The 27883-nt window shown below is 33.4% G+C and overlaps 2 protein-coding genes across 6 annotated transcripts; one reads left to right on the top strand and one right to left on the bottom strand.

Moving 5' to 3' along the window:
- On the bottom strand, window positions 1–13589 carry LOC133694640 (type IV inositol polyphosphate 5-phosphatase 3-like). Of its 4 annotated transcripts, none has more exons than XM_062116254.1 (12): window positions 13254–13589; window positions 7584–7616; window positions 7341–7506; window positions 7187–7246; window positions 6465–6537; window positions 6173–6277; window positions 4498–5350; window positions 3659–3843; window positions 3367–3475; window positions 2942–3084; window positions 1749–1983; window positions 1–358 (listed from the first exon to the last, which is right to left on the bottom strand). In XM_062116254.1, exons 2-12 carry the CDS (start codon window positions 7611–7613, stop codon window positions 341–343), a joined length of 1977 nt encoding a protein of 658 aa, XP_061972238.1. In that variant the 5' UTR covers window positions 7614–7616; window positions 13254–13589; the 3' UTR covers window positions 1–340. The 4 variants fall into 4 exon arrangements, with proteins under 4 accessions (XP_061972238.1, XP_061972240.1, XP_061972236.1 ...); XM_062116256.1 differs by having other exon boundaries at window positions 7341–7458; XM_062116252.1 differs by lacking the exon at window positions 13254–13589 and having other exon boundaries at window positions 7584–8466.
- Window positions 13590–20612: 7023 nt separating this feature from the next.
- On the top strand, window positions 20613–24949 carry LOC133695326 (protein PIGMENT DEFECTIVE 338, chloroplastic-like). Of its 2 annotated transcripts, none has more exons than XM_062117260.1 (8): window positions 20613–21612; window positions 21930–22004; window positions 22088–22159; window positions 22821–22901; window positions 23013–23110; window positions 23221–23346; window positions 24148–24201; window positions 24299–24949. In XM_062117260.1, exons 1-8 carry the CDS (start codon window positions 20716–20718, stop codon window positions 24369–24371), a joined length of 1476 nt encoding a protein of 491 aa, XP_061973244.1. In that variant the 5' UTR covers window positions 20613–20715; the 3' UTR covers window positions 24372–24949. The 2 variants fall into 2 exon arrangements, with proteins under 2 accessions (XP_061973244.1, XP_061973243.1); XM_062117259.1 differs by having other exon boundaries at window positions 20614–21612; window positions 24148–24196.
- The last annotated feature ends 2934 nt before the right edge of the window (window positions 24950–27883 follow it).

The raw sequence follows: 27883 nt of genomic DNA, 5'->3' as shown, positions 1-27883 counted from the left end.
TGGCAAAAACATGAACTGTTCTTTTTTTTACAACATTAAAAACCTTCATAAACCCCGTGGATTGATCTCTGATACATATAACATACATCATGGCACATGTATACGCCACCGCGCATTCTAACTAATATTGCTACCAAACTTACAGTTAAATACTCCTATGTTTTCTCTCTGAAGAAAAAAAAAAAAAGACCCCTACTATGAACACATTAACACAGGAAGCTCACTGCACAATATCATGCAAAAAATAACAAAATCAATGAATGAATCTAAGGTAGGGTAGTAATAGCATAGTTGTCAGGATGCCACTCTCAGCCTTTATAACAGGTAGTCCTCCTCAACGCTACCAAAAAGTGATATCCTGTAAAAGTTGTGGTCAAAATGATACATTAAGCCAGTATAGAACCAAAATAGCAGGACAGAAGAAACTATTTGATACACTCATGGCCACTCAAGGGCCTATAAATGGTTGCCCTCAAATAATCTATAAATGAAACTCTTCCTCTTCTTGTTAACTTTTATGCTTCCTTTTCATTCTTCTGATGCTAAAATATACCGAGTAGGTAAACATTTGAATTGCTTCCACAGGGGTATGCGTATTTTATAGCAATAATCCCTTGCAAACATTTCAAGCAAAAATTCCAAGGAAGAATTCCAGGATTCTGTTTTGGCAGGGCAACAATTGAATAAATGATATTTCAAGATATGAGGGATCATAAAGGATCAAAAAAGTGCTTTCTTCAATCAAGCTTTCTTCAGCATTTTGAAATTAAGCATCGTGATCATGTGGTGGGCACACAAACTTAGGCCTGGTATATTTTTTAGACATACAAAATACCAAGTTCAAGGCTAATCATACCTAAACGCAATATTGAAATCTGAGCTTAGGAACCACTCACTGTATACACTAGATACTAGATCTTAAATTCCTGATACAACTATTTCTATTTCTATGTGAGAACAACACAATTCAAGTAAGTAGTTGATGGGTTAACAAGTCACAATCTTGCTCATGGCCAGTGAAATCTAGCTGAGGTTTTAAAGCACAAGACTGGTACTGATTCAAGATCAGATTAGTACCATTTTAACCTTGTCCAACCTCAACAGGAAACCAAATAGAAGTCAAGCTCACCAAAGTGCGCCCATTCATGCATCACTCAGATTTTAGGGGCCACAAGCCAGCCTCAAAGTCATCTAAAATTCCAATTGTTATGCTTAAACCTGCCCCAGTGACTCATGTCATGTAAAATGATTGCTTGACTAGCCTGCTATACACCGGGCCCTAGATAATGAAAGGTATGAAATGATAATTGAATTCGCACATTAACTTCTATTAGAAATTGCAAGGAACAGAATTTACACTTTAATCTAAATTATGAACAAATAATAGTTTTCAGAGTGTGACAGCTTCAATAAAACACACCACCATTGCTAAAAGATGTGTAACACTGCAGTGAAATGAGTTCATAGAATGTCTTACAGCAGCATAAGGGCTTTAAACAGGGGCATTATGATGACCAAGAAAACAGCCCTGACTGTTTTCAATCAGAATCAGTAGTTGTATGCAAAGAAGAAGCTACACCATTTCTCATGTAAGGTCTTTTTACGTGTAAAAGTAAGGTTTAAAAACTCTAGATTCCTTTCCTTGTATACTTCACTCCTAGAAATGCTATATACTGCACCCTTTAAGACCTAACATAGAATCAACCAGTTAACATTTATGCAGTTCACAAACATAACTTAGTGCTCACCTGCTCCAATCTCAACTGGCTCATTCCGACATCAATGCCCAAGTCTGCCACAACTTCCTCATTTTCAATCTCTGCATCTGTTAATGTGAGTGCCTTCTGTAGCTTCCTATGAGAAAACACCTCAACCTCAGCCATAAATGTGGCAGTCACGGGTCGATGATCAGAAAGTTTTAGCTCTGTCCTCCTGTAGTTCAGTAGCCTCATTCCCTTTCCATATGAAAGGATGCGATCACACCTGAAAGATTAGTGTGCACATCGGTGTATATTCATAGAAGATACTGATAATCACACCATAATGTAACCATGCTATTAAGCAAAAAGTTGAAAGTTGAAGAATTTATGCGAAGAATATAAAATTTTACTTGAATACTATTCTAAAATCCACCATGTTCAATTTTCTCTGGGGGGTTCAGAAATAATGGTGGTTGTGACAGCGAGCATATTGGTGGTAGAAAAGTAGAGGGTGAAAGAGGAAGTGAATGTAAACGGGGAGAAAGGATGCAGGGAAGGGGTGATGATCTTTTTCCATTCAAGGTTAAGTAATTCGCAACTTATTTTGTCTTGATACGATAGCATTCCTATACATGGTCATCTTCCAGCATCTTTACCAGAATGATTGACAAAAGACAGATTCTGGGACGGCCACCAAAAGCCACCAGTTGGGCACTGCAGTTTCACCCATTTGGAATGCTTGTGTATCAGTTGGTATGTTTTCATAAAGCTAATAGGGATATGGTAACCTAAAAGGAATTAAGAAAAATACTAGTGAATGAAACTTTGAATCTTAAGAGGATTCGAAATAAACCTTAGCCTCAGAAAGTAAAAATAAAACTAATGGTATACGAAGAGAAAAATCTACATGATACCACAACATACCCCGGACACAAGTGTAAGGATGGTAAGCATCATTTCTAAAAGATAATGTGAACAGCCAACTAGCAACAAAAACCACATTACCTATGATAATCCTAGATACTGAATACAACCAACAAACAAACGGAGGGAAAAAACCGTCTAAACCTTGTAGCAGTAAATACAAAATCATGAATAGGGTTCATTTCAACAGAGAATACATCCTAAAACAACACAATAAAACAATAAAATATACAGTTGCAGGAGATGAACTAATAAACATGAACTAAGCAGATAAGTGGAAACACTATTATAACTACTTGAATCATGCAGAAGCATACCATGCAGGAATACGCCTTCCAGCCTTTGGATCTTCTCCATAGTATTTATCTGAATTCATCTCATATTTATATGTTGGTGCAAAACTCAATGTACCCTCCGACCATCCATCAAATGCACGGCCTTTTCTTAGTTCTCGTACAAGCTGTCATGGTAACATGTCAAGGAAAATTTACAGGTAGGTGGCATCCTAGCAACTAAGTTAACTAAGTCTTGTAGAAACCCACAAATATGCAGTCCCGTAGTTTTCAAATATTTAAAAAATAGCCAAAATAACAATGCTATTAAAATGAAATTCAAAGTTCAGACAATTCACCTTAGGAGGTGTGAACATGCAAGCATACACATATGAAATCACTCACAAGGGAAAATACTTTGATGTCTTATAACATAATTTTCTTTAAAAAATTAACAATCAATTAGGTACCTGGTCCTTCTCCACTAACTGGGACCACTCCTTCCTAGAGATGAGTTCGTGTGTTTTGTCATATGATAAGTTGATGCGGTAATTCAAATCACCCAACCAGATAATTCTTCTGCAGAAGTGATACAGGTTAGTATTATGGTATATAGTCTTCTATTGAAGTGAAAAATGTGCAAACAACCAGCAACAAGAAGCTTCCCGAAGGCTGAAAGAACAATTTCAAAAGTATGAAGGATGTCTAATATGGGGCCAAAACAAGACATGTTGCGTTTGTATTTTGATGCCATATACTCACTCATGATCATAGATGTTTTTAGGAAGCCCAACACTGGAAAGGGGACGAAATTGAGTTCTTCTATGTATTTCATGAACATCAGCATTTCTTTTGCGTTCATCCCCGTCCTTTTCACCTGATGTGAGATGCGTGCATACAAAGCAGAAAGATGTCTGATATATAGACATGCTGACTGATATTGATCCCTGAAAGATTGAAGAACTGTCATACTATGCGAAGGATTACCTTAAATGAAAAAGGATTGATGCAGTGCATATTTGCAGTTCAAAACAAAAATGAGGAAAATATTTTCACCCATTTCTAGGCATGATAACAATTACAAGACATCAGAAGCAAGAATTAAGCATTTAGCTTTCCTTAAACAAGATTTCACATAACATTATCTAATAAAGTTTCTCCAAAATGAGATTTGCAATCTCCTAACAACGTTAAGATAGTGAAAATTTTCAGAGAGCATGACAAGCTTTCGCATTCTATTAACCTATACATGCTCAACCATGAAAGCAAATTTAGGTGGTATTTGACATTGTGATAGTGGTTGCTTTTCAAAGTACTTTTTGCATGGAAATGCATCAAAATAATATTTTTTTTCATTTTTTAAAATTTATTTTTGACATCGGCACATCAAAACAATCCAAAAATACCAAAAAAATAATTATAAGCAAAAACAAATTCAAATTTTTTGAAAGGCGTTGCGTGGCCGCAAAGACAAACAGAACCTTAATCTAAATATGAAAGGAACTCTCACTTGTCACAGTGTGTGATATGAGAACCATCACACTGGTAGCATAAGAAAAAATATGACCAAAATGCAAGTAAAATTAGGTTAGGAAACAGACCTTGTTACCAATATAGCCCATAACACCGACACCAACAGTGGAGACTTTTACGTTCTGGATATGCTTACGCAAGCTCCTACGAACCCAAATAGTGAGAAAACTTCCAACCATCTGCTTGCTCACTATCCTTACATATGATGGTCTTCTTTTCCGTTTCATTAGAGCTTCAAAGTCAAGCTCGGCAAACAAAGCCAATCCTGATTGTGTTTCATTTGAGACAGACTTAAAAGAACTATATCCTCCAAAAGACTTGGTTGCTTTAAATGATTTAACTGATTTGAAGGAATTTGGTCTTGGCAAAACATGCTGAGATACCAAGTTTAAAGGGGGCTCTGGCCAGCTCAAGCCAAGCCTTTCAGAACCACTAAGAATTTTAGTTAATTTTCGAGGAGTTGCCAATGCTTCTACATCTCCTGCAGAATCTTCTGTCCGCAAGCAATTTAATCTATCTAATTTTTTTGGAGAAGAAAATTGCTTCTGTAAATCCCACTCTACTGGCTCATGTAATTTTTCGCTACCAGTACCGTCTGGAACTCCAGAATTCACGCTCATGTCACCTGTGATTGATATATCATTGAGTTCATCAAAACCTTTGAATTCTTCATCCAAGGGATGAATTTCTTCACCAATATCACTATCACTTTCAAGTAATATCTCCTCTTCTATGGTGGGCACATCCTCAGATGGCATGAATTTTGATGGGGATGGAGGATCACTGTAGCATTTAACCTTAGTCCTTGCTGGTCGAATTCTGTTCAGTGTTTCACGAATAATGTTTTCCCACTTAGGAACTGGGCGGCTATCTTCAGCACCAAGGATATTCCCAGGATTTAAGGGTACAATCTCCTGGAGCCTGTAAAAATGAAGCATTTGTCATATTTCTCAAGTGAAATCACTTGGATATAACAGAGAAAAACAAAGAACCAGTTTGAGACCACAATTGACATATCTAGGAAGACATTATGCATTTCATGAGAAAGAACAAACAACACACACAGCAAGCTGAGGCAATAAGTAAATTAAATTGCGGGAGTTATGTCAAGTGGATATGAAACCACATCATTCACATATAATTATGTTTAGGTCTTAGATAAGAGCACGTACAATCATGGGTGGAAATTTCAGTTTCCATCAAGGCAGAATTAGAGGTTCATACTTAATGTTCTAGGAAGATAAATTATGCATTTCATGAGAAAGAACAAACAACACACACAGCAAGCTAAATTATGCATTTCATGAGAAAGAACAAACAACACACACAGCAAGCTGAGGCAACAAGTAAATTAAATTGCTGGAGTTATGTCAAGTGGATATGAAACCACATCATTCACATATAATTATGGTTAGGTCTTTAATAAGAGCACGTATAGTTATGGGTGGAAATTTCAGTTTCCATCAAGGCAGAATTAGAGGTTCGTACTTAATGTTCTCTCTCTGGCCGTTATTGTTTGATTTATATAGGGTTCTCTTGAAATTGATCATATTCTTTCTTAGCTAGAGTAAGGCTTAACTGTATCAATGAAGGTTGATATTTAATTGTATTGATGTTAGGTCTTAGATAAGATTAACGTTGACTGCGTGGCAGAGAACATATTACCTTTTTCAGGTCTTAAATAGCAGATTACCTTTAAATAAACTAAGTTCAACATTGGAGGAGGTGCAGGGAAACACATACCCAAACACATAGATGTCGGCAGGATCATCAGTATCAATCCAGTCATCGATATCTAGGTCATCTTGTGGAAGTTTTCCTCCAACATTCCATGTCCCGACGCATATTCTGACAAAGAATTTTGTCAAAATTCAATTTACTTGGTTACCAGTAGGTGAAACAGAATTGTTTCCAGTAAAAAAGATTGCATCAAGTATCGCAATGTGATTACCAAAAAACAAAACAACAATCTTCAGCATCAGTGTAACTGGAGTTTACTCTTAAGTTATCAAGATATAAGGGAAGGGTATAGGACCTGATTTCGTTTATGTTTATATACTGTGCTCTAAATGTCTCTGACTTTCGTCTCCTTATCCTTGGAATAGCATCTGGAGTTTAAAATATTTGTCCAGGAAATAAGTAAAAAAAAAAAAGCAATACAGTATAAAGAAACTGCTCAACAATGCTGACTCAAGTTTGAAGCAGCCATAACTGATTCACTTCCAAAACAGGAAAATAGCTGACTTCATTTTTTATATACTTTTTTAATAACATTTGGAAAACAAGGCCCGTGCATCTAAGTAGAATCAGGAAAATATATATATATATATATAGACTCATTCTGATGCCATGATGGAATATTTTCATTTACATATGCCAGCTTTTATAGGAGAAAGTAAGCATAAGGAGTCATTATGGAATTCACTAAGTTACATGCTAAAATTGAATTCTATAAATCCCCAAAACCATAAAATATAAACCCACCAAACTACAAAAACAAAAATATTTCTACATTCCAAAATCAATAAAATTATATACAGAATAAAAGGCACAGTTTATACTATCTTCAAGAATCAAATGCTTCTATGAACAGCTTACAACCATTTCAAGATTAAATCATCAATCAAAATACCCACTAATTTAAAATTTAAAATTATATCTTTAATCGAAATACCCACTAATTTAAACTCAAAGTGCCAGAAATCAAGATTCCAGCTGCGAATTCGAAAAGGAGTAATAAAAAGCAAATGAGATCACCTTGAACATCCTCCCCTCTGTTACCTCCAAATCGCGATTCTCTCTGGCATTGAACAAACTCTGCACCAAGTCACAAGCAAAATTCCTTCAAAAACCAGGACAAAAAAACTCAATAATTCTCTCACATTTAGAGAGTTCGGAATTTTGGCGTTACCATTGGTTTCGGAAGCAGAATCAGAAGAAGCGTAATCGTCTTCAGAGTCGGCGCTGTACTCGGAGTCTTTGGAGCTGATATTTAGCCATTTACGAACCACCACTCTTGGCCAAAAGAGCTGTATGCACCAATAACCCAAAGAACAACACGTTTCAGCTCTACTTATCTGCCCCAAATTCACTCTCAGTTTCCATTTAAATTTAACCAAATCAAAATATTGGAAAAAGGAAACGAGAGAATTACCTCTGGTCGTTGCTTCGACTGAGAATTCATGGTCTGTGGATTTTTATGTTAGAAACCATAAAAAAAATAAAAAAGAGCCAAGTATTCAAGGAGTTTAGAAAGAGAGATCGAAGTAGATCGCAGTGGCTAAAGAGAAATGGAGGGAGAGGGAGTATGCGCAGGTTAAGTTAAAGAGCTAACCACTAACCACCTATTTCGTTCCGAATAACGGTAGTGGGATTAATTTACTTAATTAAATAATCGAGTGCTTGATTAACCCATTTGCGGAGCTTAATTGCTTAACTGGAGGTAATACTCGGAAAAAATAAATTTTAATTAAAGCACGCCAGCTCCACGCCTCCTCTTATGGTTACAAATTCACGTGGCATTTTCATTTAAATAAAACAACGCTTGGAATTTAAGCCATGAAAGAGTGTTTTCGGCTCCGGTTCATGGGTGACCTGTATGTGTCCCCACGGTAGGATGGTCCCGGTGAAAACAAAGTGTCGATGATAATCTTTGTCCGGAAAGATTTAAGCCATGAACGTGTTCTTTTTTATACGAAGAAAACCCTAGCCATCCAATTGGGACGGGGTACCCGTAGCACGGCGGCGTCAAAGGTGCGTCGCTAACCAATCACGTCCCGCAGGGGTTCTTATGTAAGCTTCCCAGTTCCCACCCACAGAGTGGAAACCCATCAATGAATTGAAAATTAACATTTTTTATGTTATAATATAGATTAACTTCGTGGAAAACACTAATTTGATCACCTCAAACTTCTTACGCTTTATTGTATAGTGTTCTTGTTTTTCGTTCAAAAGATGATTTTAAAGATTTTTTAATTTTTAAAAAAATTAAATGCTTATAATTTTAGATTTTTTAGTGTAATAATGTTAAAATAATTAAAAAATAAAATATACTATTTTAATTATATTTTCAAGTAAAAAAATATTTTAAAAAAATTAGATTCTAAACATTGCTATGCTAGTTTTTTAAGCGAGTTGCGGGTCAAAAACAAAACTATTTGTAAGTAATATATTTGATAGAGGGATCGTGAATCATTGAGCAGGACATGATTTAAAAAAATAAAAAAGGATCCCTATTATAAAAATAAAAATAAATAAATAAATAAAAAGATCCCTAGGAATCCTAGCATTGCCTTAGTGACTAAAGACATAGTATAAAAGTTGCGAATGAGCCTTCTATGATGTTGTCACTTTACACGAAACTTTTTGGTTGTATTAACAACAGCCCACTTGCAGAAAGGCTGTCGCGCGTGTAAATATTTTCATTGCTAATTTTCCATGCTCTCTAATCCGCCGTGAGGCGTGAGCTTTTTCTTTTTGTTTTATACTGAATAAAGCCACAAAGTCCCAGGCAGGGCAAGTCTCGTGAAACAGTGTGTTTATTAAAGAAGTGAATGTTGATTTTTAATTAAAAATATATCTTTTAAAATTTTTTATTTTTAAAACGAAAACATCAACATAATTAAAAAAAAATTTAAGAAATTAATTTTATATTTTTAAAGTAAAAAATATTTTAAAAATCAATTTTAACCACCGGCATGATTTTATAATTAAGGATCGCGGAGTTTTATGGCCTTTGGTTACGAGCGAAGGTGTCGAAGATTAAAGGTCCTAAAACAACTATTTAGTTGGCGGTCCAGTGGTAAGAGTTTGGGTTCAAAGGGTTTGCTCCCTTTGATCTCAAGTCCAAGCCTTGTGGTTGTTAATATGATGGTCACTTAAGGTTTACATGGTCGTTAACTTCAAAGCTTGTGGGATTAGTCAAGGTGCGCGCAAGTTAGCCTGAACATTCACGTTAATAAAAAAAATCCTAAAACAAAAACAAATTAACATGATTTTTAAAAGACAACATCATAAAAAATACATTTTCTACAAGACAACGTAATTAACAAATATTTTTATATAATTATATTTTGTATATCTTTTACAGTAAACATTCAAAAATATTATCAACATGATTAAAAAATATATTTTTTTTTTAATATGATTAAAAAGTCTTTTCCTGGTAGGTAGTGTATGATATTAGTAAAATATTTTTCAGCATAATTATAGTAACCAAAAGAAAAGAAAATTCAGCCAAAGATGATGTTATCAAATTTAATAAAAAAAATAAATATTAAATTAATGTTTTGGCCTTGTAGTTGGGTCGTTGGAAAGCAAAATCTATTTTAGCAATTTAGTTACTTCATGAAGGATAGTTCATATAATTTGTTGGTGTCCAAGGAAGAAGAATCACAAAGCTGTCCAAGGATAGTTCATATAATTGGCTGTTGTCCGACAATGCTAATAACAAAAGACAAAATCCTATTTTATTCATAAAAGCGAGTAACTATTAAAAAGACAGAACATGTGGAGACACATGATATACAAGTTGGTCGTCCAAGGAAGAAGAATCACAAAGGATATTTTATTCTGACCTATAACAATCAAGTTCACATGCCTCGAGGCAGGGGAGACAGTAGTATTTAATAGGGGTGGCTAAAATTAATATTACAAAATAATTAAAAAGTTTATTTATTTAAAATAAAAAATATTATTTTATTTTATATTTAAATACTAAATAATAATAAAAAATTAAATATTTTGCAAAACCTGGACTCTTGCTTGCCTCCTCCTAGTTCCACCCCTGCCTCGAGGGACGACGCCTTTTTAAGCAGATGTTTGGTACAGTAAGGACTATTGTTTTTTAATTTTTTTAAGAAATTATATTAAAATAATATTTTTTTAATTTTTAAAAAAATTATTTTTAATATAAATAATCTAAAAATATTAAAAATATATTTTAAAAAAAATAATGTCATCACAAAAACATTCATTTATAATCGACTGAGAACATCAAAGTATGCATGGAAATAGTAATATATATATATATATATATATATATATATATATATATATATATATATGTTGTCCAAAATAGCCTCAATAAAATTTTTAGAAGGATACTGTACTCTTTGAATTTCTCTGGACCGGCTTGAAACCACGTGAGCACAGTATGGATGTTTACCCGACAACAAAAAGCAATTATTGTCACAACACGGATGTTTGCTTACGACACCGTTTTTAAATGATCCACCAAGGGTCCCCTAATAAAAAGTTCTCTATATCTACGGGCACCTGATTTTGCTTATTCCCAGGAGTGACCACTATTTCGGTTTTTGTTATATTTATACTATTTTAAAAATAAAATTTAAATATTTATATTTTATCTATAAAATTTTAAATATTTATTATCCGAATATTATTTATTATTTAACATAAAATAAAAATGATATGTCAGGATTCACGACAGGTACATGTAACTGGCAATGGATTTGCGACCGATTTTCTTTTGTAGATTATCAGAATTTAGCCGAACGTATTCAGTCGCAAAACAAAATCAAAATTCCTACCCTCCCCTTTTTTTCCCCCATTTTCGCTCAGCTCATTTCTCTCTCAATAGAAACTAGAAAGGCCTCATCTCCCCTTGAATTACTGCTGCCAAAGCTAAGAGAGCTCGTCGCTACCCCCAGCAACCGAGACCGCTCCCTCCCTCTCGGCCAAGCCTCCATCCTCTCAAAAAAGAGTCGGTTTCATTCTCTCTTTTTTACGATTCTAGCAATTATTGTACTGTGAGAAAATATTTTAGAATAATATAAATTATATTTTAAAATTTTATCTAATAATTTAAAGTTTTTTTAATTAAAATAATTCTTCAACATAATATAAAAATCTTACTAACAAAACAATAATGAATTTACATCTCTTCATGTTTATTCTTTCTTCTAAATAAAATTAATATATGTCCCAATTGGATGGATTATTTTTTTTTATAGCAATCAGATAAGATAGTCCCTATTATACAATATACTAAAATGGCTCAATATCCCTCTTATTATTTACTTTGGACACAAATTAATATGAATTAAAGCAGTATAATGATAAAGTTGTCATTGCAAAAAAAAACTTAATAGAATTGTTTTTTTCATGAGGTGCAATTGACATTTAAATAATAATTGGAGACAAAATAGATAGTTTTGATTTTGTTGGTGCATGGTAAGGTTGTCAGGCCCCAGATGCTGGGGCATGACATGGTTATCAGATATCTAGTACTGGGATCAGGCATGACTGTCATACTCTAAGTGTTTCGATCAAATAGAGCAGTTGAACCTCAAACGCTCGAATCAGGCATAACAGCAAGACCCAAGGCTCTTAGATCTAGTGTCTAAATCTAAAATTTCTAGGTCCAACATCTGAACTCACATCTCTTGGACCGACATTGCAATCAAACTCAGTACTCTTGGAAAAAAACAATTAAATTATAAGTTTAAAAATATACAGAGTACATATATGGTTTTCGAGATCATGGGGATTTTCTAAATTATAGGGACTAAGTTAGGGTTAACTCCCTTAACCCATGCATGATCCGCCTTTTAAATTGCATGAATGGGCTCCAGTAATGAAGATGTTTTTGACTTTTTGTAATAATTCATGTTACTTTTACTATCATGTAAATTTGTGGTCACATCCATACCTGACTTAATTAGTGCATTCGGGGCTATGATCAAGCGAGGAAAAAAACATAGTATTAATTTCAATTAGGTTTCTTCCCTTGTCATTTCAGTTGTCTTCTTCAAAAATCCAATCAAATATCAACTTCTCTCTTCACGTTACCCAAGGTAAAAGATAATTTTTCTTTTAATTCTTATTTTTTTTGGAATTTGATAAGATAAGAATCTTTGAAAATAATTTGATAAGATCAAGCTTTCTAGCCTAACTAAAAGGTTCAAATATATCATTTGTATTAAAGATTATAAAAAATAAATTATTTTTTTCTTTTTAAAACATGGTTTACATTAAAAAAAATATATATATATATGAAATAAATTAGAGATTAGAAAAGATTAAATTATAAAGACATTAGAGAATTACAATCATAAAATATTTCTGCTGATTTATAATTGTATTATAATTTTATCAAAATAATAGTATTTTAATTTTAAAAAAATAAAAATTAAATTACCTTAAATCAACACTCTGAATCATATACCTCAGAATCTAGATCACATACCGAGTTAATCCCTAATCGGTATTACAAGGACGAGGCACCCTTTCCCTTGCCATGCCCCCGGAATCGATTTTCTCGGACATTAATTGACATATTTAAGTTCAATTAAATCATGAAAATATCCATCCCTTTTCCAGGGCACCATTATTCCTATTATTTTTGCTATGAATAGAGAGAGAGAGAGTGAGAGAGAGGGAGAGAGGGAGAATGAAAAGAAAAAAGAGGGACTTTTGACATGAATTCCTAAAATCGTATATCCAGTAAATTAATCTCACCAGAGTCAATATCGTACCATGAAGTCATCGAAATTATAGTTATAAAACCCAGTTTTGTTTGATAAATCAACTCGGTGATCCACCGCCTCGAGAAGACGGTCTTACTTCGAACTGGTATCTTTTTATTTAGCAAAACAACTCGCATACCAGCGAGTCAACCCGGCTGGGTCGAACCCTCGTGTCTTATAACTATGAAGAAAACAAGCAAACTATACCCAGATCATAAACAAAACTTGCAGTTTGCACGTATAAAAAAATATAAAAATGAAGGGTTGCAAATCAAGAAAGTTTTTGAAGTAACGAAGGAATTACATATATAAGAAATGTAACAGATCATACATACCTGATCGGCTGATAACCTCTTGTTTTTCACCTGGAGCTCTTCACTATGGGTGAGGTAGATTTCCTTGTCTGCGACTGCTACTTTTGTCTCTGTACAGAAAGAAGCTGCTGGCCTACAATGGCTAAGGAAGGAGCTTTACTTCTTTACCACAGAAAGAAGCTGCTGGCCTCCAATGGCTAACGAAGGAGTTTTCTCTGCACTGTCGTGTGTCTACAGATGCAGTGAAGGACTGCCTCTCTTTGGCTGTTTATAAAATGCTGTCTGCTAGTAAAAAATTGCTCCGTCTTTTTCCAAGCAGCATCTCATTCGACATGGGTGTGCCGTTTTGAACATTTTGTTTCATTTATTAACTTTTGGGCTTCTTAACTCCATTTTGCAAGACCGGCCACTGAGTCGGTCTGCAAACTATGATTTTTATAATTTTTTAATAATAAATTTAGTGTTTTCGTGTTAAAAATATATAATAATAATAATAATAATAATAATAATGTATATCACAGTAACCAACACGAATGCTGTAGTACTCGTGAAAAGTGAATTCCCCAGTAGAATTTCAGTCCCGGATAATTATATTTTAATTGTCAATTTTATACTGAAATGACCATAACAATCCATGCTCGACGACCTCCCAAATAAAACATCACCAGTGAGTTCTCCTTTCAATTTTTAATAAAAGCTAGAGCAACGGGATACCATAAATTTGACAATTAGATTGATGGAATATATATATAAAAAAATAAATTATCTGATCACGTTCCACGTGTCCTCGAATTGATCAGAACACTCCACGCTATCTTGAATCTACCCGCTGGCTAGGATGCATGTCGGTTTCCTCGGTATTGATGACTTTTTGAAAAGCGTGAGAATTGCCCATCCAAAGGTAACATTTTGGAAGCCCACTCGTGAAGTAATTAACAAGCAACTTGCTCTAGCTTTTCAAAGGGATCTGATAGCGCCAAAGAAGAAATCAATGGACTCAAGGCATTAAACATGTGTTAGCTATGGGAATTGATGGCTAGCGCATGTATAATATATAGTCCATGATAATAGAGGGTAACACGACATTTTTAAGATAAATTAATATTAAATGGCTTGATGGTTAAGGCTACGATTAGAAACGCAGCTGCAGCGGCGTTTTCAAAAAATTTGAAATTTTTATTTTGCTAAAATTTAATATTATTTGTATGTTTTGGATCGTTTTGATATGCTAATGTCAAAAATAATTTTTTAAAAATAAAAAAATATCATTAGCATGTATTTTGGCATGAAAAGTTATTTAAAAAGCACCCGCAACTACACTGCCAAACGCGCCCTAAGAAAATGCTTTTTTTTCTTGAGTTTTTGAATTTAATTTTTGGAGTTAGTGTCCAAAGACTTTTATTAAATTAATCTTAATATACGAGATTAGTGTAAAAGATATGCTATTAATTAAAATTACATGAGGAAAAAAATATTGTTCTGGTTCACGCGTAATTATCATGGAAAAAAAAGGAAAGGCACGATTAAAATTTGTTAAGCAAGGAATTTCTCAATCGTTAACGTTGTAACTATCAGTAGCACCAAACACATGTTTATGAATCCCGTGCCACGTTGTCATGATGGATCCTGATGCGTTTGGCGTGGGTAACGTTTTTTATATATCTATTATTTGTTTTTAAAAATATATTTTTTATTTTTAAAAAAAATTAAAACTTTATTTTTTATATTAAAAAACATTAATTTTAAATTAAAAAAATTAATTTTTTACCAAACAACATTTGAGCTGCATTCTCAAATGCTATTATGAGTTTCCCGAACATGTCTTCTAAGACATCGTTTGGCATTGCGTTTGTAATTGCGTTTCATCAAAATTTAATTTTTTTTTTTGCTAAATTGAGTGTGGTTTGTACTTTTTGGATCGTTTTGATGTGCTGATGTCAAAAATAATTTTTAAAAAATTAAAAAACATCATTAGCATGCATTTTGACACGAAAAGCTATTTGAAAAACACCCGCAACCATAATGCCAAACACGCTCTAAGTAGAGATGTCAGTTGTATCCATGAAGCCATTGTTTAGGAGTGCGGTTGAAATGGGAATTTATAAAATTTTAATTTTTTTTGTTTGAAATTTAATTTTTTATATTTTTAAATTATTTTAATATGTTATTATTAAAAATATTTTTTTAAATAAATATTTTAATATATTTTAAAAAATAAATAAATTAAAAATCAACTATTACCATTCTTACAAGCACCCCCAAAACTAATAATTTCAAAATTGATAGGTAGAAAGTGATTTTTAGAATTCATTTAATTTTCGTTCTATCCATAACGGTAACTTTTTTTTCTTTTGATAAAAAACCCCATCAATTTGTACTCTGTTTTTTTTTTTTCCCAATTTGTCAGGAGACTGCAGTCCTTTTTCGTTTTCCATCTCCTCCAGACTACCGGAACAAAATTGAATCAATTTATTTCTTTGATCTCATCTACCTAAATTTCTGTGATGAAGTGCAGATACTAGAAGCATGATTATCTCGATCGACAATATGCAGTGATTAGTGCGCATGGCAAATGGATTGAAATAACAATTAATTTATTTATAAATATGAGTGTTCGGGTCAGTTTGTGCGTAACTCGACTAATCTAAGATGTTTTAAAATTAATGATCATATAAACTTCTGGTAGTCATCATATTAGCAATCACAGGAAGAACAAACCCCTTGATTTCAAGCTTTTATCACTTACCACCTATTAGATGATTAACAACCCATTATTATTTTCAAAGGAATTAGTTATTAATTTGTAATCTTAGGGTTTACTTCTTTAGTTTCATAATTATTACACATCTAGATATAGTTAGTTAAAGGTATTAAGCAAGAGGTCCAATAATAAAGCCACACTTGCACTTTAATTTGTCAGTTTATGCCTTCCTTCTTACAATTAATATAAATCAGGCGACATTGAACTATAAGAATAAAACAAATAAAAATAGCCAAGCCTATTTAATTTATTCCCAAGCCATAAACCGTCAACCTCAAGAAATCTAATTAATATTCGATGATCAATCGAGAGACTACACGTGTCTATATATACATAGAGAGAGGTAAGATCATGGTCCGGAGGGACATTATGATTTTTTTTAAAAAATATTTTCTTGCCATAGGATTCTTTCAATGGCCAGTATCATGCCTGTGATGTGTCACTATTTTTTTTAAATTATTATTCTTTTGTTTTTTATATGGAAAAAAAGAGAGCATTATTACAAGACCTATGACGACGAATAATTTTGGTTAGATTCCGTTAGCTGTATAAAAGCAGGGGAAATATTGAAAACCACAGAGATATAATTGAAGAATAGTGATCATATATACTGATAGAAATGGAGTACTGACGATTCATCGCTGGTTTTGGTATATACGTGGAAGGTTTCGACAAACGATTCCTATGTTCTAAATACGTATGATGCCGACCATACTGTTTACTATGGTACCTGTTAGCTTGGTTTTTAAAGTATTTAAAAGTGTTTTTTACTTGAAAATATATTAAAATAATATATTTTTTATTTTTAAAAAAATTATTTTTATATTAAAATATCAAAAGAATCTAAAAATATAAAAAAATATTTTTTTAAAAAAATTAAAATTCTTGTTTAAATCGCATCCCAAACATTGAGTCTGAGTTTGGAAGCGTGGTAATGACTGTTTTTTAAAATGTTTTTTATTTACAAATGTATTAAAATAATATTTTTTTAAAATTTATTTTTTACTTTAGAACATTAAAACAATCTAAATATATATATATATAAATTAAATTTAAGCTAAAAAAATCAAAATTTTATAATATACGATTCACACCATGTTATCAAACAAACATTCGAACATCCGTGTTAGATACAGTCTCTAAGCTGCATCGAAAGCAATGTTTTAAATTTCCACTGAATAACCAATAGGCAACGAAAAATCTGGACAAGTGTTTTTGTCGTCTTCACCATTGCAGCCGCACCAAGACTGCGACGTGGAGGGGGGGGGGGGATGAAGGGGTGGCGTGTTTCCTGTTTACTTAAATACGAGCTTGCATTTATTGAGGATTTTGATTCCTGTCAGTGATTTAATATTGATGAACACCCTGACATTACTTTATAGGCCTTGATGTATTGAATTATGAACGCCCTGAATGAAATTTGAAGGATAGATAATCTTAATTTCTTGGTGCCGGTTCCCTGATAAAAATATATATATAAAAAAAAGAGTATCTGCAGGTGTACGTAATCTCTTGGCTGTTTTGCACCAGCAGTTTCTGTATTTTATGCGTTCTTCACTGGTGCAAAAAGGTCAAGTCTGAAGAATTGTTTTGGGTCCCTTTTGGTATAGAAGTCAAGAATACCATCACGAACACGATAACCGATACATTTTTATTTAATATACCATGTTTGGTGCTGCTATATATAATCGTAAGATCATGATACCATTGAAAAGCTTGCAATTGTCTCAATTTTGGATTTTATGAAATAATTTAGATGTTTCGTCTGTCCTTCAGGAGCACATTATCATCCCCCTACATGGACGATCTCTCTCTCTCTCTCTCTCTCTCTCTCTATATATATATATATATATATATATATATATATATAGAGAGAGAGAGAGAGAGAGAGATCGTTCATGTAGGGGGGTGTGTATGTATATATAAAATTCAAGTCTATTGTCAAGCTCTCAGACATCGCATGTGTTTTTTAGATTGCAAGAGTCAACCCATTCCTCTTATAAACTTGTTTCTGATTGGTGTTGTAGTCGTTGAATGTTCAGGAGTTGGGTGGTTTTATTTTTTTATTTTAAAATTTTATTTTTTATTTTAAATTAATATTTTTTTATGTTTTCAAATGTTAATGTCAAAAATATTTTTTAAAAAAATATTTTATTTTAATATATTTTTCAAATAATTTCTTTTTTAAAAATAACTTATATTATACTCCAAAAGATGCTGTAAAGCTTTTAGTTAGAAAACTCTTCTATTAATTTTATATGTTCCACATCGACAAGCATCATCATTTTTATAAGTTTGCAGGTTGTCATTGCTATTTTTTCTGTGTTTGTTTTTTTTTATTTTTTTTTAATATTATATCAATTTAATATTAAAAGATAAAATAAATAAATTTATTTTAATTTAAAAAAAATCCCTTTTAAAAGAGGTTGATCTAGCCAAGACAAAGAAATAAAATCCGAGACAACTTGTGACACTCTTAAAAAACCTCGTCGAAAGAGTTAAAAAATATTGGATGATGAAACAAAAAAAATTAAAAAAAAATGAAAAAACCAAGTAAATCTAGGCAAACCTCCTAACCCTGAATTAATATCTCAAACTCGCAACACTTTAAACTCCAGATATGTGCTCAATTAAGACGGTCATCATCTAACAAATTTAATGTTGAAGGATAAAATTGTAGAATAAAATTAAAATAAAAAAATTTGATAGGAAAAAAATCAAGGAGAGTGAAATCGAAAAACAAACTAATTCTATAAACCATTTTAAATAAAATAAATATAAATTAAAAGAATGAGTACCAAGTTAAAAATATAAAAAAATCCATTGGAGGATGAAATTGAAAAAAAATCTAATTTTATAAATTACTTTAAATAAGAAAGATATTGATCAAAAGACTAGGGATGAAATCTGAAGAAAAAAACTAACTGGAGGGTTGAATTAAATTTTCTAATGATCAAATTTCAAATATAAAAAATTCACTGGAGATGAAATTGAAATTAATTTTTTATTATAAATTATTTCAAATAAAATAAATATTAATCAAAAGACCAGAGACCAAATCTGAAGATAAAACCAGTTAAAGTGCTGCGCCATTGAATTTTTTGATGGACAATGCCCTTTTACTAGGATGAAAGAGAGAAAAGAAAAAAAAATCATTAAAAACAAAACATAAAAAAGAGAAGAAACATGTGCTGCTTGATCAAGTAGGCGCCACCAAGAGGATTCTAACGCCACCTTTTAAGCCACGATTTAGCCACATATCTTTGTTGCATTCATTGCCACAATTTTTTTTTTTGGAGTCTTATACACCTTCAATTTAATAATTTAAATAATATTATATAACTAGTAAAAGTCACAACAACCTTTTTTTTAATTTGATAATTATCTAAAAAACCAAAAAAATACATAAATACCCCTGCACACTTGTTTCTTGTTGTTTTTTGATCTTCTAAAGATAAGTTCATAAAGTCATTGTATAATTAAATTTAAAATGCTAAAATTACCTTGAAATAATAGGTATATGTCATTTTGCTTTTGAGGATAAAAAAATCATTATATTGCTCTAAAATTTTATGTGAAGACCAATTTATCCCTAATAAATTCAACAATACTAATTAAATCCCCATAAAAATATAAAAACACTCTCAAGATAAATATCTTTAATAGCGTCCCAATCCATGTTGCTACGAGACGAGAGCCACAATAAAAGAATAATGTCTTTTAGTGTTTTTCGGAGAAAAGGTTTTTTAAAACGTGGGACCAAACCGACAAAAATTAAGTTGGGATTCAAATGGGAAATTGAAGGTGTGCTACTCTTCCTTGTGTTTGAACTTCAGGGAAATGAAGCTCACAAACCAAAAGGCTTGAAATACAAAAGTATTTGAGCCCAAATAGATGGCTATATAAGCCCATTTCAAGCACAATTGCTGTAGAGAATAGCCCAGCAAAACTCTTTCAAGCTCAAGCCCAAATGAATAATTTTAGCAGGCTAGACCCATTTACATGTATTTTGTTTCATAGTTAAAAAGACCCGACCTGAGATTGTTCTAATTCAAGACTCGGATCATGGATCAAGCAAGTTGGCATGTGTCAACCAAGACCTTTTAAAAAAACTAGAAACAACATCGTTTAAAATAAAACCCGAGTTTTTCCATTAATCATATTCAAAGCCAGGTCATGAATGAATGAGTTACTAGGTTGATCAAACAAGCTAGTTTTATAATAATTTATTTTTATCTCTACCAATAAAAAATTATTGACACATTGCAAGGGAAAAAAGAGTAAAAAGAACAGCTCTAATTTTGCCAAAAGATATATTTTTTAAAAAATCTCACATATTGGATTTGAAGTATTTACGAGAGTAGGTTTCACTCTTTGAAATTTTAATCAATGACATTACACGAAAAAGAAAAATGATTTATGAGAACCTTTGTGTAAAATTAGAGAGGCAAAGGTTTAAAAATCACGTGTCAATATCTCATTCTATGAGGCTTTTAAGACCAACCAGTAGCATATGTCAGGGAAGCCCAGCCTGCTTAGGCATAAACACCGAGCATAGCCTCACAGCAACTTTCAGCCCAATGAAGAACCGAACATGATAATACACAGGATACTAAAGCGGATAAAACCAAAACAAACCAGTAAAACCTGAAGGGGGGAGAGAGAGAGAGGGAGAGAGAGAGAGCTCAGCTCATGAGGTGCCAAGGAACAGGATAATCAAAGATGCAAACCCTTCTTCAACCCTGTAAGTCTCTCACTATCTTCAGCTCCTCACTGCCACCTCATAGCAACAACTTAGTTATCACGCAAAGTAGCATAGTCCATCAAAACAAATGTCCAAAATCCCCGTGTTTTCACTCATTCTGTACTTCTGGTTCTTCGGCCAAGAACCCCCCACTTTGGAGAAGTGCCCACATTTCATTATGCTCTCAAAATGATGCATTTGATGATTTCTCGAGTACCCAACTGCCTGAAAAGGCACAGGATGATAGAATTCAAGAGAATGAGGAGCTAGAATTGTTAAATAAGCCATCTCCAGTGGTTTTTAATAATGGTTTAGATGTAGAAGCTGTTAAGGAATCTGAAAAACCTGGTAAAGATGAGGCCTTGGCGCCTTTTTTGAAGTTCTTTAAGTCTAATGATTCATTGGATGGAGTGAGTGAGGATGATGGTGATTCAGGTGTTGTAGAGGAGAGAATTGACATGGATAATGAAGATAAGGAGGCTAGGAAGATTAATGTGGATTATTATAACCCAAAACCTGGTGATTTTGTGGTTGGGGTTGTGGTTTCTGGTAATGAGAGTAAACTTGATGTGAATATTGGGGCAGATTTGTTGGGTACGATGCTAACAAAGGAGGTGCTGCCTTTGTATGACAAAGAGTTCGAGTTTTTGTTGTGTGATACGAAGAAGGATGCCAAGGAGTTTATGGTTAAAGGGAAGATGGGAATTGTTAAGGATGATGTTGCAATGAGCAGGGGCCCACCAGGGTTAGGGAAGCCTGTTGTGGAGACTGGAACTGTGTTGTTTTCAGAGGTTCTTGGAAGGACGCTGAGTGGAAGGCCACTGCTTTCCACTAGACGACTTTTCCGGCGGATAGCTTGGCAACGAGTGAGGCAGGTTCTTTTCTCGCTTTTTTCTTTTTCACTTTGTTGTTTTTGTGCAGAACTTGCTTCTTGCTAAAATTCTCACAAGTTATCCAAAATGAGTTTTCGGACGTAAATAGGAATGCCTTTTTTGTTGTTTGCCTTTTTCTTTCTGAGAGAAAATTCATCGATTGCCTTTGTAATTGAGTGAAATAATAAAATAGTTCCTTTTCCATGCATTTCTTTGCAACTTCTTTCTAAAATAAAATAATCAGGTTCGGTTTTTTTTTTTTTTTGAAATTGACATTGAAATTGAGGATTCTTGATGACATTTTACTTTGCGCCAGGCAGATCAAAGATCTGAATGAACCTATTGAGGTTAAAATTTCAGAATGGAATACTGGGGGCCTACTTACGAGAATTGAGGTTTGTGTACCTTTTCTGTTTTATTTGTGTGTAAATGCATTGCATGTGTAGTAATGATAAATTTTTGGAATTTGCTTTTTCAGGGATTGCGGGCTTTCCTGCCAAAGGCTGAGTTGTTGAATAGAGTGAACAATTTCAAGGAGTTGAAAGAAAATGTAAGCTGCAATACTTTGGAATATCTGGTTCCTGAGTTACTTCTATTAGTTTTGTTTTTGTCAGGTCTTGTTCTTTAATCATTCAATAGTTGTTGCCACCTTGCATCAATTACAAGAACTTGTTCCTGGAATAAAACTGTATAAAATGCACAATCTTCTGCCTCTGGATTTACATTTATGTATTACCTGGAGCTTGGTAAATAAGAAGTCACCTGTACTGTGGTTGGAGAAGTTTAGTGTTTGTTTAGTGCTACACGTTATTGAAGGCCTAGTTTAGTTCTGATATATTTGTAGCAAACATGTCATTAGGCAATTGTGATTTGAGAAACCCATATTATACTCTCCTTACAATGACATTTCAAAGCCTGGTGCATGTTTGTAGTTATCTAAGGCACCTGTATGGATTAATTTTCCAAGGCAAGGCATCGGTGTTTCTATAATTAGATGACTTATCTAGATTTAACCCTGGATTTGATAGTAGTCATTGTCAATGCACCTAAAAGGTTCTTCCTCTTTGTCCACTTCATCAACTGTCTTGCTATTGGCCTCCCTTAGGTTACATCTTGACTATATTCATCATCTATGAGTTTTGTTCTTAATTTTTTTTCTTTGCCCCCGTTGTGCATTATTCTTGTGGATTACTGGTTTCTTTATGGTGCAGGTGGGTCGCCAAATTTATGCACTGATTAATCGAATAAACGAGTCTAATAATGAGTTGATACTCAGTGAAAGGGAAGCTTGGGTCAGTTTCCTTGTGGCATTCTATTTCACTTTTTGCTTTGTGTTGTTTGTGATTTTGGTTTTGGTTAATTTCTAATTAAGAAGCTCTCTGAATTTGTATACAATATTGCAGGAAATGATAAACCTTAGGGAGGGAACACTTCTTGAAGGAACTGTTAAGAAACTTTTTCCATATGGAGCCCAAGTAAGAATAGGTGAAACTAACCGTAGGTGAGTTCTTTGTACTTTTTTGTCACATTCTGAATTTATGTTAATTAATGTCACAACTTACTGCTCTTCACTAGTAAAGAAGTGTCCTAATATGTACTAATGCATTTCAGCGGGCTGCTGCATGTCTCAAACATCACACAGACTCGTTTTTCATCTGTCAGTGACTTGCTTAAAGTTGATGAAAAGGTTAAAGTCCTAGTTGTAAAGTCAATGTTTCCTGACAAAATATCTCTCAGGTAATTGAGGAATCAACTGCTGGGTTTCTTTTTCTGTTTCATCCCATGCTTGCTTGAGGCATCTAATTTTCAGAATCCTGATCAGTCCAATGATAGAAAGAAACTATCAGAACCTTTTTTTTTCCTCAATCTACTATCAAGAGTGATGTATGCCAGGACTTTCTTTCTCTCTTTTTAATGGGCAACAAAGAATGCTATCAAAATAGGACACACATACAGTGTCATATTTCAGAATGTGAGTTTTTTTTTTTCTCCGAACATCATAGATTTGCAATGTAATTGTTAAATGAATCATGCATTTAGAAACTGGATGTGAAGGCCTTTGCGTATTCTTATTTGTGTTATCCTTCCTCTTAGTGTTTACCTATTAGTTCCCATTAGCAAATTTTGACTTTCTGTGGGGCTATGGATCTCTGATTAGTGGAACTAGCCCATCAGAATTACTGGATCACTATGATTGACTCTTGATATTGCACCCTCTACACATTGAATCTAACTTCGTTTGATATTGCACCCTCTTCATTTATATATCTCACAGCTGTGCTTGCAGTCACATTTAATATTCTTTTGCTAGGAAGCTCGGAGAGTATTGATTGAAAGAAATTATGCGTTTTACTTTTCCATATATGGGACTGTTTGATTGTTGCTTACCTTAACATCCAACATTTTTGAAGAGTTTCTTTATTTGCAGATTTGTACTAAATCTTTTTTGTTTTTTCATTTTTTTAAAACTTGTACAAGTTCCCAATAGCGGCACCAAGAGGCTGATAACAATATCCTTTGCTTGTCTTTACCATGCAGTATTGCTGACCTTGAAAGTGAGCCTGGTCTGTTTGTATCAAACAAGGAGGTCAGGTGTTTTTCTGGTTTATCTTCATTTTCCTTATGGTATTGAGTCTTATGTGAGATTAACTATGAGTCTCATCGGTGGGATTGATGTTTTTCTGGACAGAAAGTGTTTGCTGAGGCAGAAGCGATGGCAAAGAAGTATCAGCAAAATCTACAAGCCAGTTCAACAAATTTGAAGTCAGAAATCCCTTCAAGCAAGAATACCCTATCTTCTGACATTGAGGCAGCATTATACGCAAACTGGAAGTGGTTCAAATTTGAAAGGGAGTGACTGGACTAAGTTTGCGGAGGAATTGGACCTTGTTCTTCTCTCACCAAAACTTAAAAACGCCTCATCATGGAAAAGGGGAAGAACTCTTAACAGGCCATTATTCTGTCTGTGCTACAGAAATCAAATTTTTGGGCTTGTGAGTTGTGTTTCAGTTTCAAAATCAGATTGGAAAGTCTGCAACAGCATGGAAGTACGTAGTTCTGTCCAATTATTGTACACAAACATGTGATATGCATCAATTCTTCTTTTTCATAGCTCTTAGCACCATATTTTTTTGATCTTCTAAAGGGCAAGCATAGTTTAAAATGGTGCTTTCGCTCACCATGTCAAGTGACTGATATATTATTGCCTTCATAGGCACCTGCGTATTGTGGCACCTCAAAGGTTATCGCTTTCCAGCTACATTGAATTAGCCCGATGAGGCTGTGTTTAGCCTGTTCATCTGTCTAGTCTTTTTTAACATAGATATATCGTTGCTCTTAACTTTTTGGACCAGTTGATTTACTCCTGATGTTTAATTCCATGTAGTTTGCTATGAAAGATTCCATTTGCTTCGAAAACATAAAAAAAAAACTCGAGATAACTGCTTTTCTGCCTAGCAATTAATGTTACATTGACTCCATGGTATGGTGGTAGCTTCACTAAGCTCTACTTTTGCTGATGACCAGAAGGAAATACCCGATATTCAATCTTCGTTTAGCAGAAAGCTACGAGGCCTTACCAACCCTACCTTATCTATTTTTGTCTTCATGTTTTCTTCTGTTACTAAACAAGGATGTCTTTCTCTTGTTTACAAGCAGTGGGTGCTTTCAAGTATTGTCTGGAAACCATATCCAAGTTGAGATGTCCTAGTTAAATAGGGTTTGGGGCTCCAGGAATTTTAAAGAAAAAGTGCTAAGAAAACCTTAAAGGTCAATTTCTGTGGCAGTAAAAACCATTGCTGCATGATTAGCTGCCCACAAAAGTCTCTCTCTCTCTCTGTCTCTCTCTCTCTCTCCCCCCTATTATAGCAAGGGAGTAACCTTTTGTTCAAGGATTGATACCTCCATTATGTTAGAAGGTTAAAAAAACCTGAAGGAAAATGGAAAAACAAAAGGAACGACAAAGGGAAGACCTCTTACGGTTGCAGCCTATTACCATCCCCTGCATTAATTTAATTTCTAACAGAAAATTACAGAATATATGCAAAGATTATTTAGCTAGTCTGAAATAAAAGATCTGTCCAATTTAGTTACGGATAATTGGCTTACATCTCTCCTATTTTCTTTTGTTAATTCGAACCAACACTTTCTATGAAATGTACAAATTATTTATTTTCAAGATGCCTGGGACCAAGATATCCATTCCGATAGCTTTTCCTTGTTTGCGCCGAAGGAAAGTACCAGATTACACTTGCTAAAAAAATATTGCACGTTCCTTACATCCCGTGACTCTGCAGAGTGCAGCCCATCTCGATGCCTTAACTCTTGCTAGTTGCTTCTTTAATGGAGTCCAAGCCAGGAATCCGTGTGCTTTCTAGTTTCTTCTTCAAGTTGCTTACAATCACTAAAACTTATATATATATATATATATGGACACACACTCACACTCACACTCACAGTTGCTTCCTGGCCCCTTCATGATGGATCGATGAACTCCACTGTGTGTATTTATACAGACATGATCATCCAAGCACATGATGAAAGGGACGAATCAAGGAAAGATACGAGATGGGAAAAGCTAATTAATCTCCGTAGAACAGGCAAGTTCAAGGGCACTTCACTTCAGAATCTGTGCGTTCTAATCATGGCTTTCATAATAAAACACACCATGGAACGGCGCCTTGAATTGAAAGTGTGATCTTGGACCCCTTTCTGCGAGTCTTGCTCCTTTGACAGGGGACTAGCTGGACCTCTCTACTGCAGTTTTTATATACTACTTTAACACATGGTTCCATTTTTTTAATCCAAGTCTTGTACAGCTGCGTGTTATCCATTCTCACTCTACTAAATACGGAATCTCTCATCAGATTCAGCTGATATCTCTGACGTATGTAATTGGCAATGAAAGTCTTCGGACATCAACTTCTCGCCATGAAATTGTTACGTCAACCTTAAGAAATGTAAACATAGATCATGTTTTCTTTTATCGTTATATAATAAATAGTGTATATGAAGTCTTTGGATCCTATACTATATATAAGTTTAATGAGAGGGTTAATTTTGATTCTGAACCATCGTATCCATTCAAAAAAAAAAAAAAAATGTTAAAAAACTTGGGAGCTTGTTTGCATGCGTATATACCTCGGTGGGAAGTTTAAGTTCTGGTGTCTCAGATTTAGCTCCTACATTTCAAGTGAAACACTAACGAGGAATTTCTGGTGCCTGTTTTAAACAATCCCTGAATACCTCTCATTTTTAACCCTGCGATGAAGTAAAAATATAAAATAAAAAAATCCTGGTTTGTTGCTTGAATAAATGCTTGGTTTGTATTACAAAACACGGTATACTGAAATAGTATTTCCATGGTTTTAATCTTCCCATTAAAAAAACTTAAAATTAGGGCCATTGAAGTTTTTTTACAAGACATATTAGTTATTATCAAATTAATTAAAGATAAATAAGTTTTTTTTTCATTTTAAAAACACAATAAATGGACTAAAATATTCATGAAAACAAAAATTCAAAACATATCTCAAGGATATTTTTGTATTTTTATAATTGCTTTTTATTATTATTACGTTAGCTGAGAGACAATATAATATTTCAATATATATATATATATATATATATATATATATATATATATATATATATATATAGACATACAAGGGCGGAAGCAAGGAGGCAAACAGGAGTTCGGGCACCCTTATAAGACTTGTTTCCTACAAGGCTCGAACCTGAGACCATAAAGAGAGCAAACCTCTTGATTCCAAGCTTTTATCACTGGGTCACTACCTAGATGGTTTATATAATGATATCTTTATTGTATATATAGTATAACTACACGTTTTCAATTATTTTTTTCATAAGTATCCTAGGCGTCCTTAATTAATTTCTCGCATCAAGAATAACATAATTTATGATCTTCTTAATCCTCCTGTACGAGTAGAGACCATCCCATGTATTTTGGATTTACAAGCATTTATGAAGACATCATCCAAGATTTGAATCCTAAACAGTGAAAACAAATTAAGTAAGCACACCTTGCTAGATTTAAAAAATAATTACAACATAATTTAATTTATTTAGGAGAAATGAATAATTATTTGCGATTTGATTTACTTAGATTATGTTTGTTTACGCGGTTAATTTTAAATTAATTTTTTAAAATTATTTTAATGTGTTAATATAAAAAAATTAAAAAATATTATTTTAAAGAATAACAACTGCTATTAAACAATTAATATTTTTTTTTGAATTAATATTTTTAAATTAT

Source organism: Populus nigra, chromosome 5, assembly GCF_951802175.1.
Source record: "Populus nigra chromosome 5, ddPopNigr1.1, whole genome shotgun sequence".
NCBI lineage: Eukaryota > Viridiplantae > Streptophyta > Magnoliopsida > Malpighiales > Salicaceae > Populus > Populus nigra.
This window is presented reverse-complemented; position numbering and strand designations above follow the sequence as displayed.

Bases quoted from the DNA above. Each gene is read 5' to 3' on its own strand.
- LOC133694640 (XM_062116254.1), bottom strand. From the start codon at position 7,613: ATGAATTCTCAGTCGAAGCAACGACCAGAG. The intron at 6,538-7,186 runs GTGATCTCATTT...TTTAAACTCCAG, and splicing joins CAGAGGGGAGGATGTTCAAG to ATGCTATTCCAAGGATAAGG. The intron at 6,278-6,464 runs GTCCTATACCCT...ATTCTTTGTCAG, and splicing joins ATAAACATAAACGAAATCAG to AATATGCGTCGGGACATGGA.
- LOC133695326 (XM_062117259.1), top strand. From the start codon at position 20,716: ATGCAAACCCTTCTTCAACCCTGTAAGTCTCTCACTATCTTCAGCTCC. The intron at 22,005-22,087 runs GTTTGTGTACCT...TTGCTTTTTCAG, and splicing joins GCCTACTTACGAGAATTGAG to GGATTGCGGGCTTTCCTGCC. The intron at 24,197-24,298 runs GTCAGGTGTTTT...TTTTCTGGACAG, and splicing joins TGTTTGTATCAAACAAGGAG to AAAGTGTTTGCTGAGGCAGA.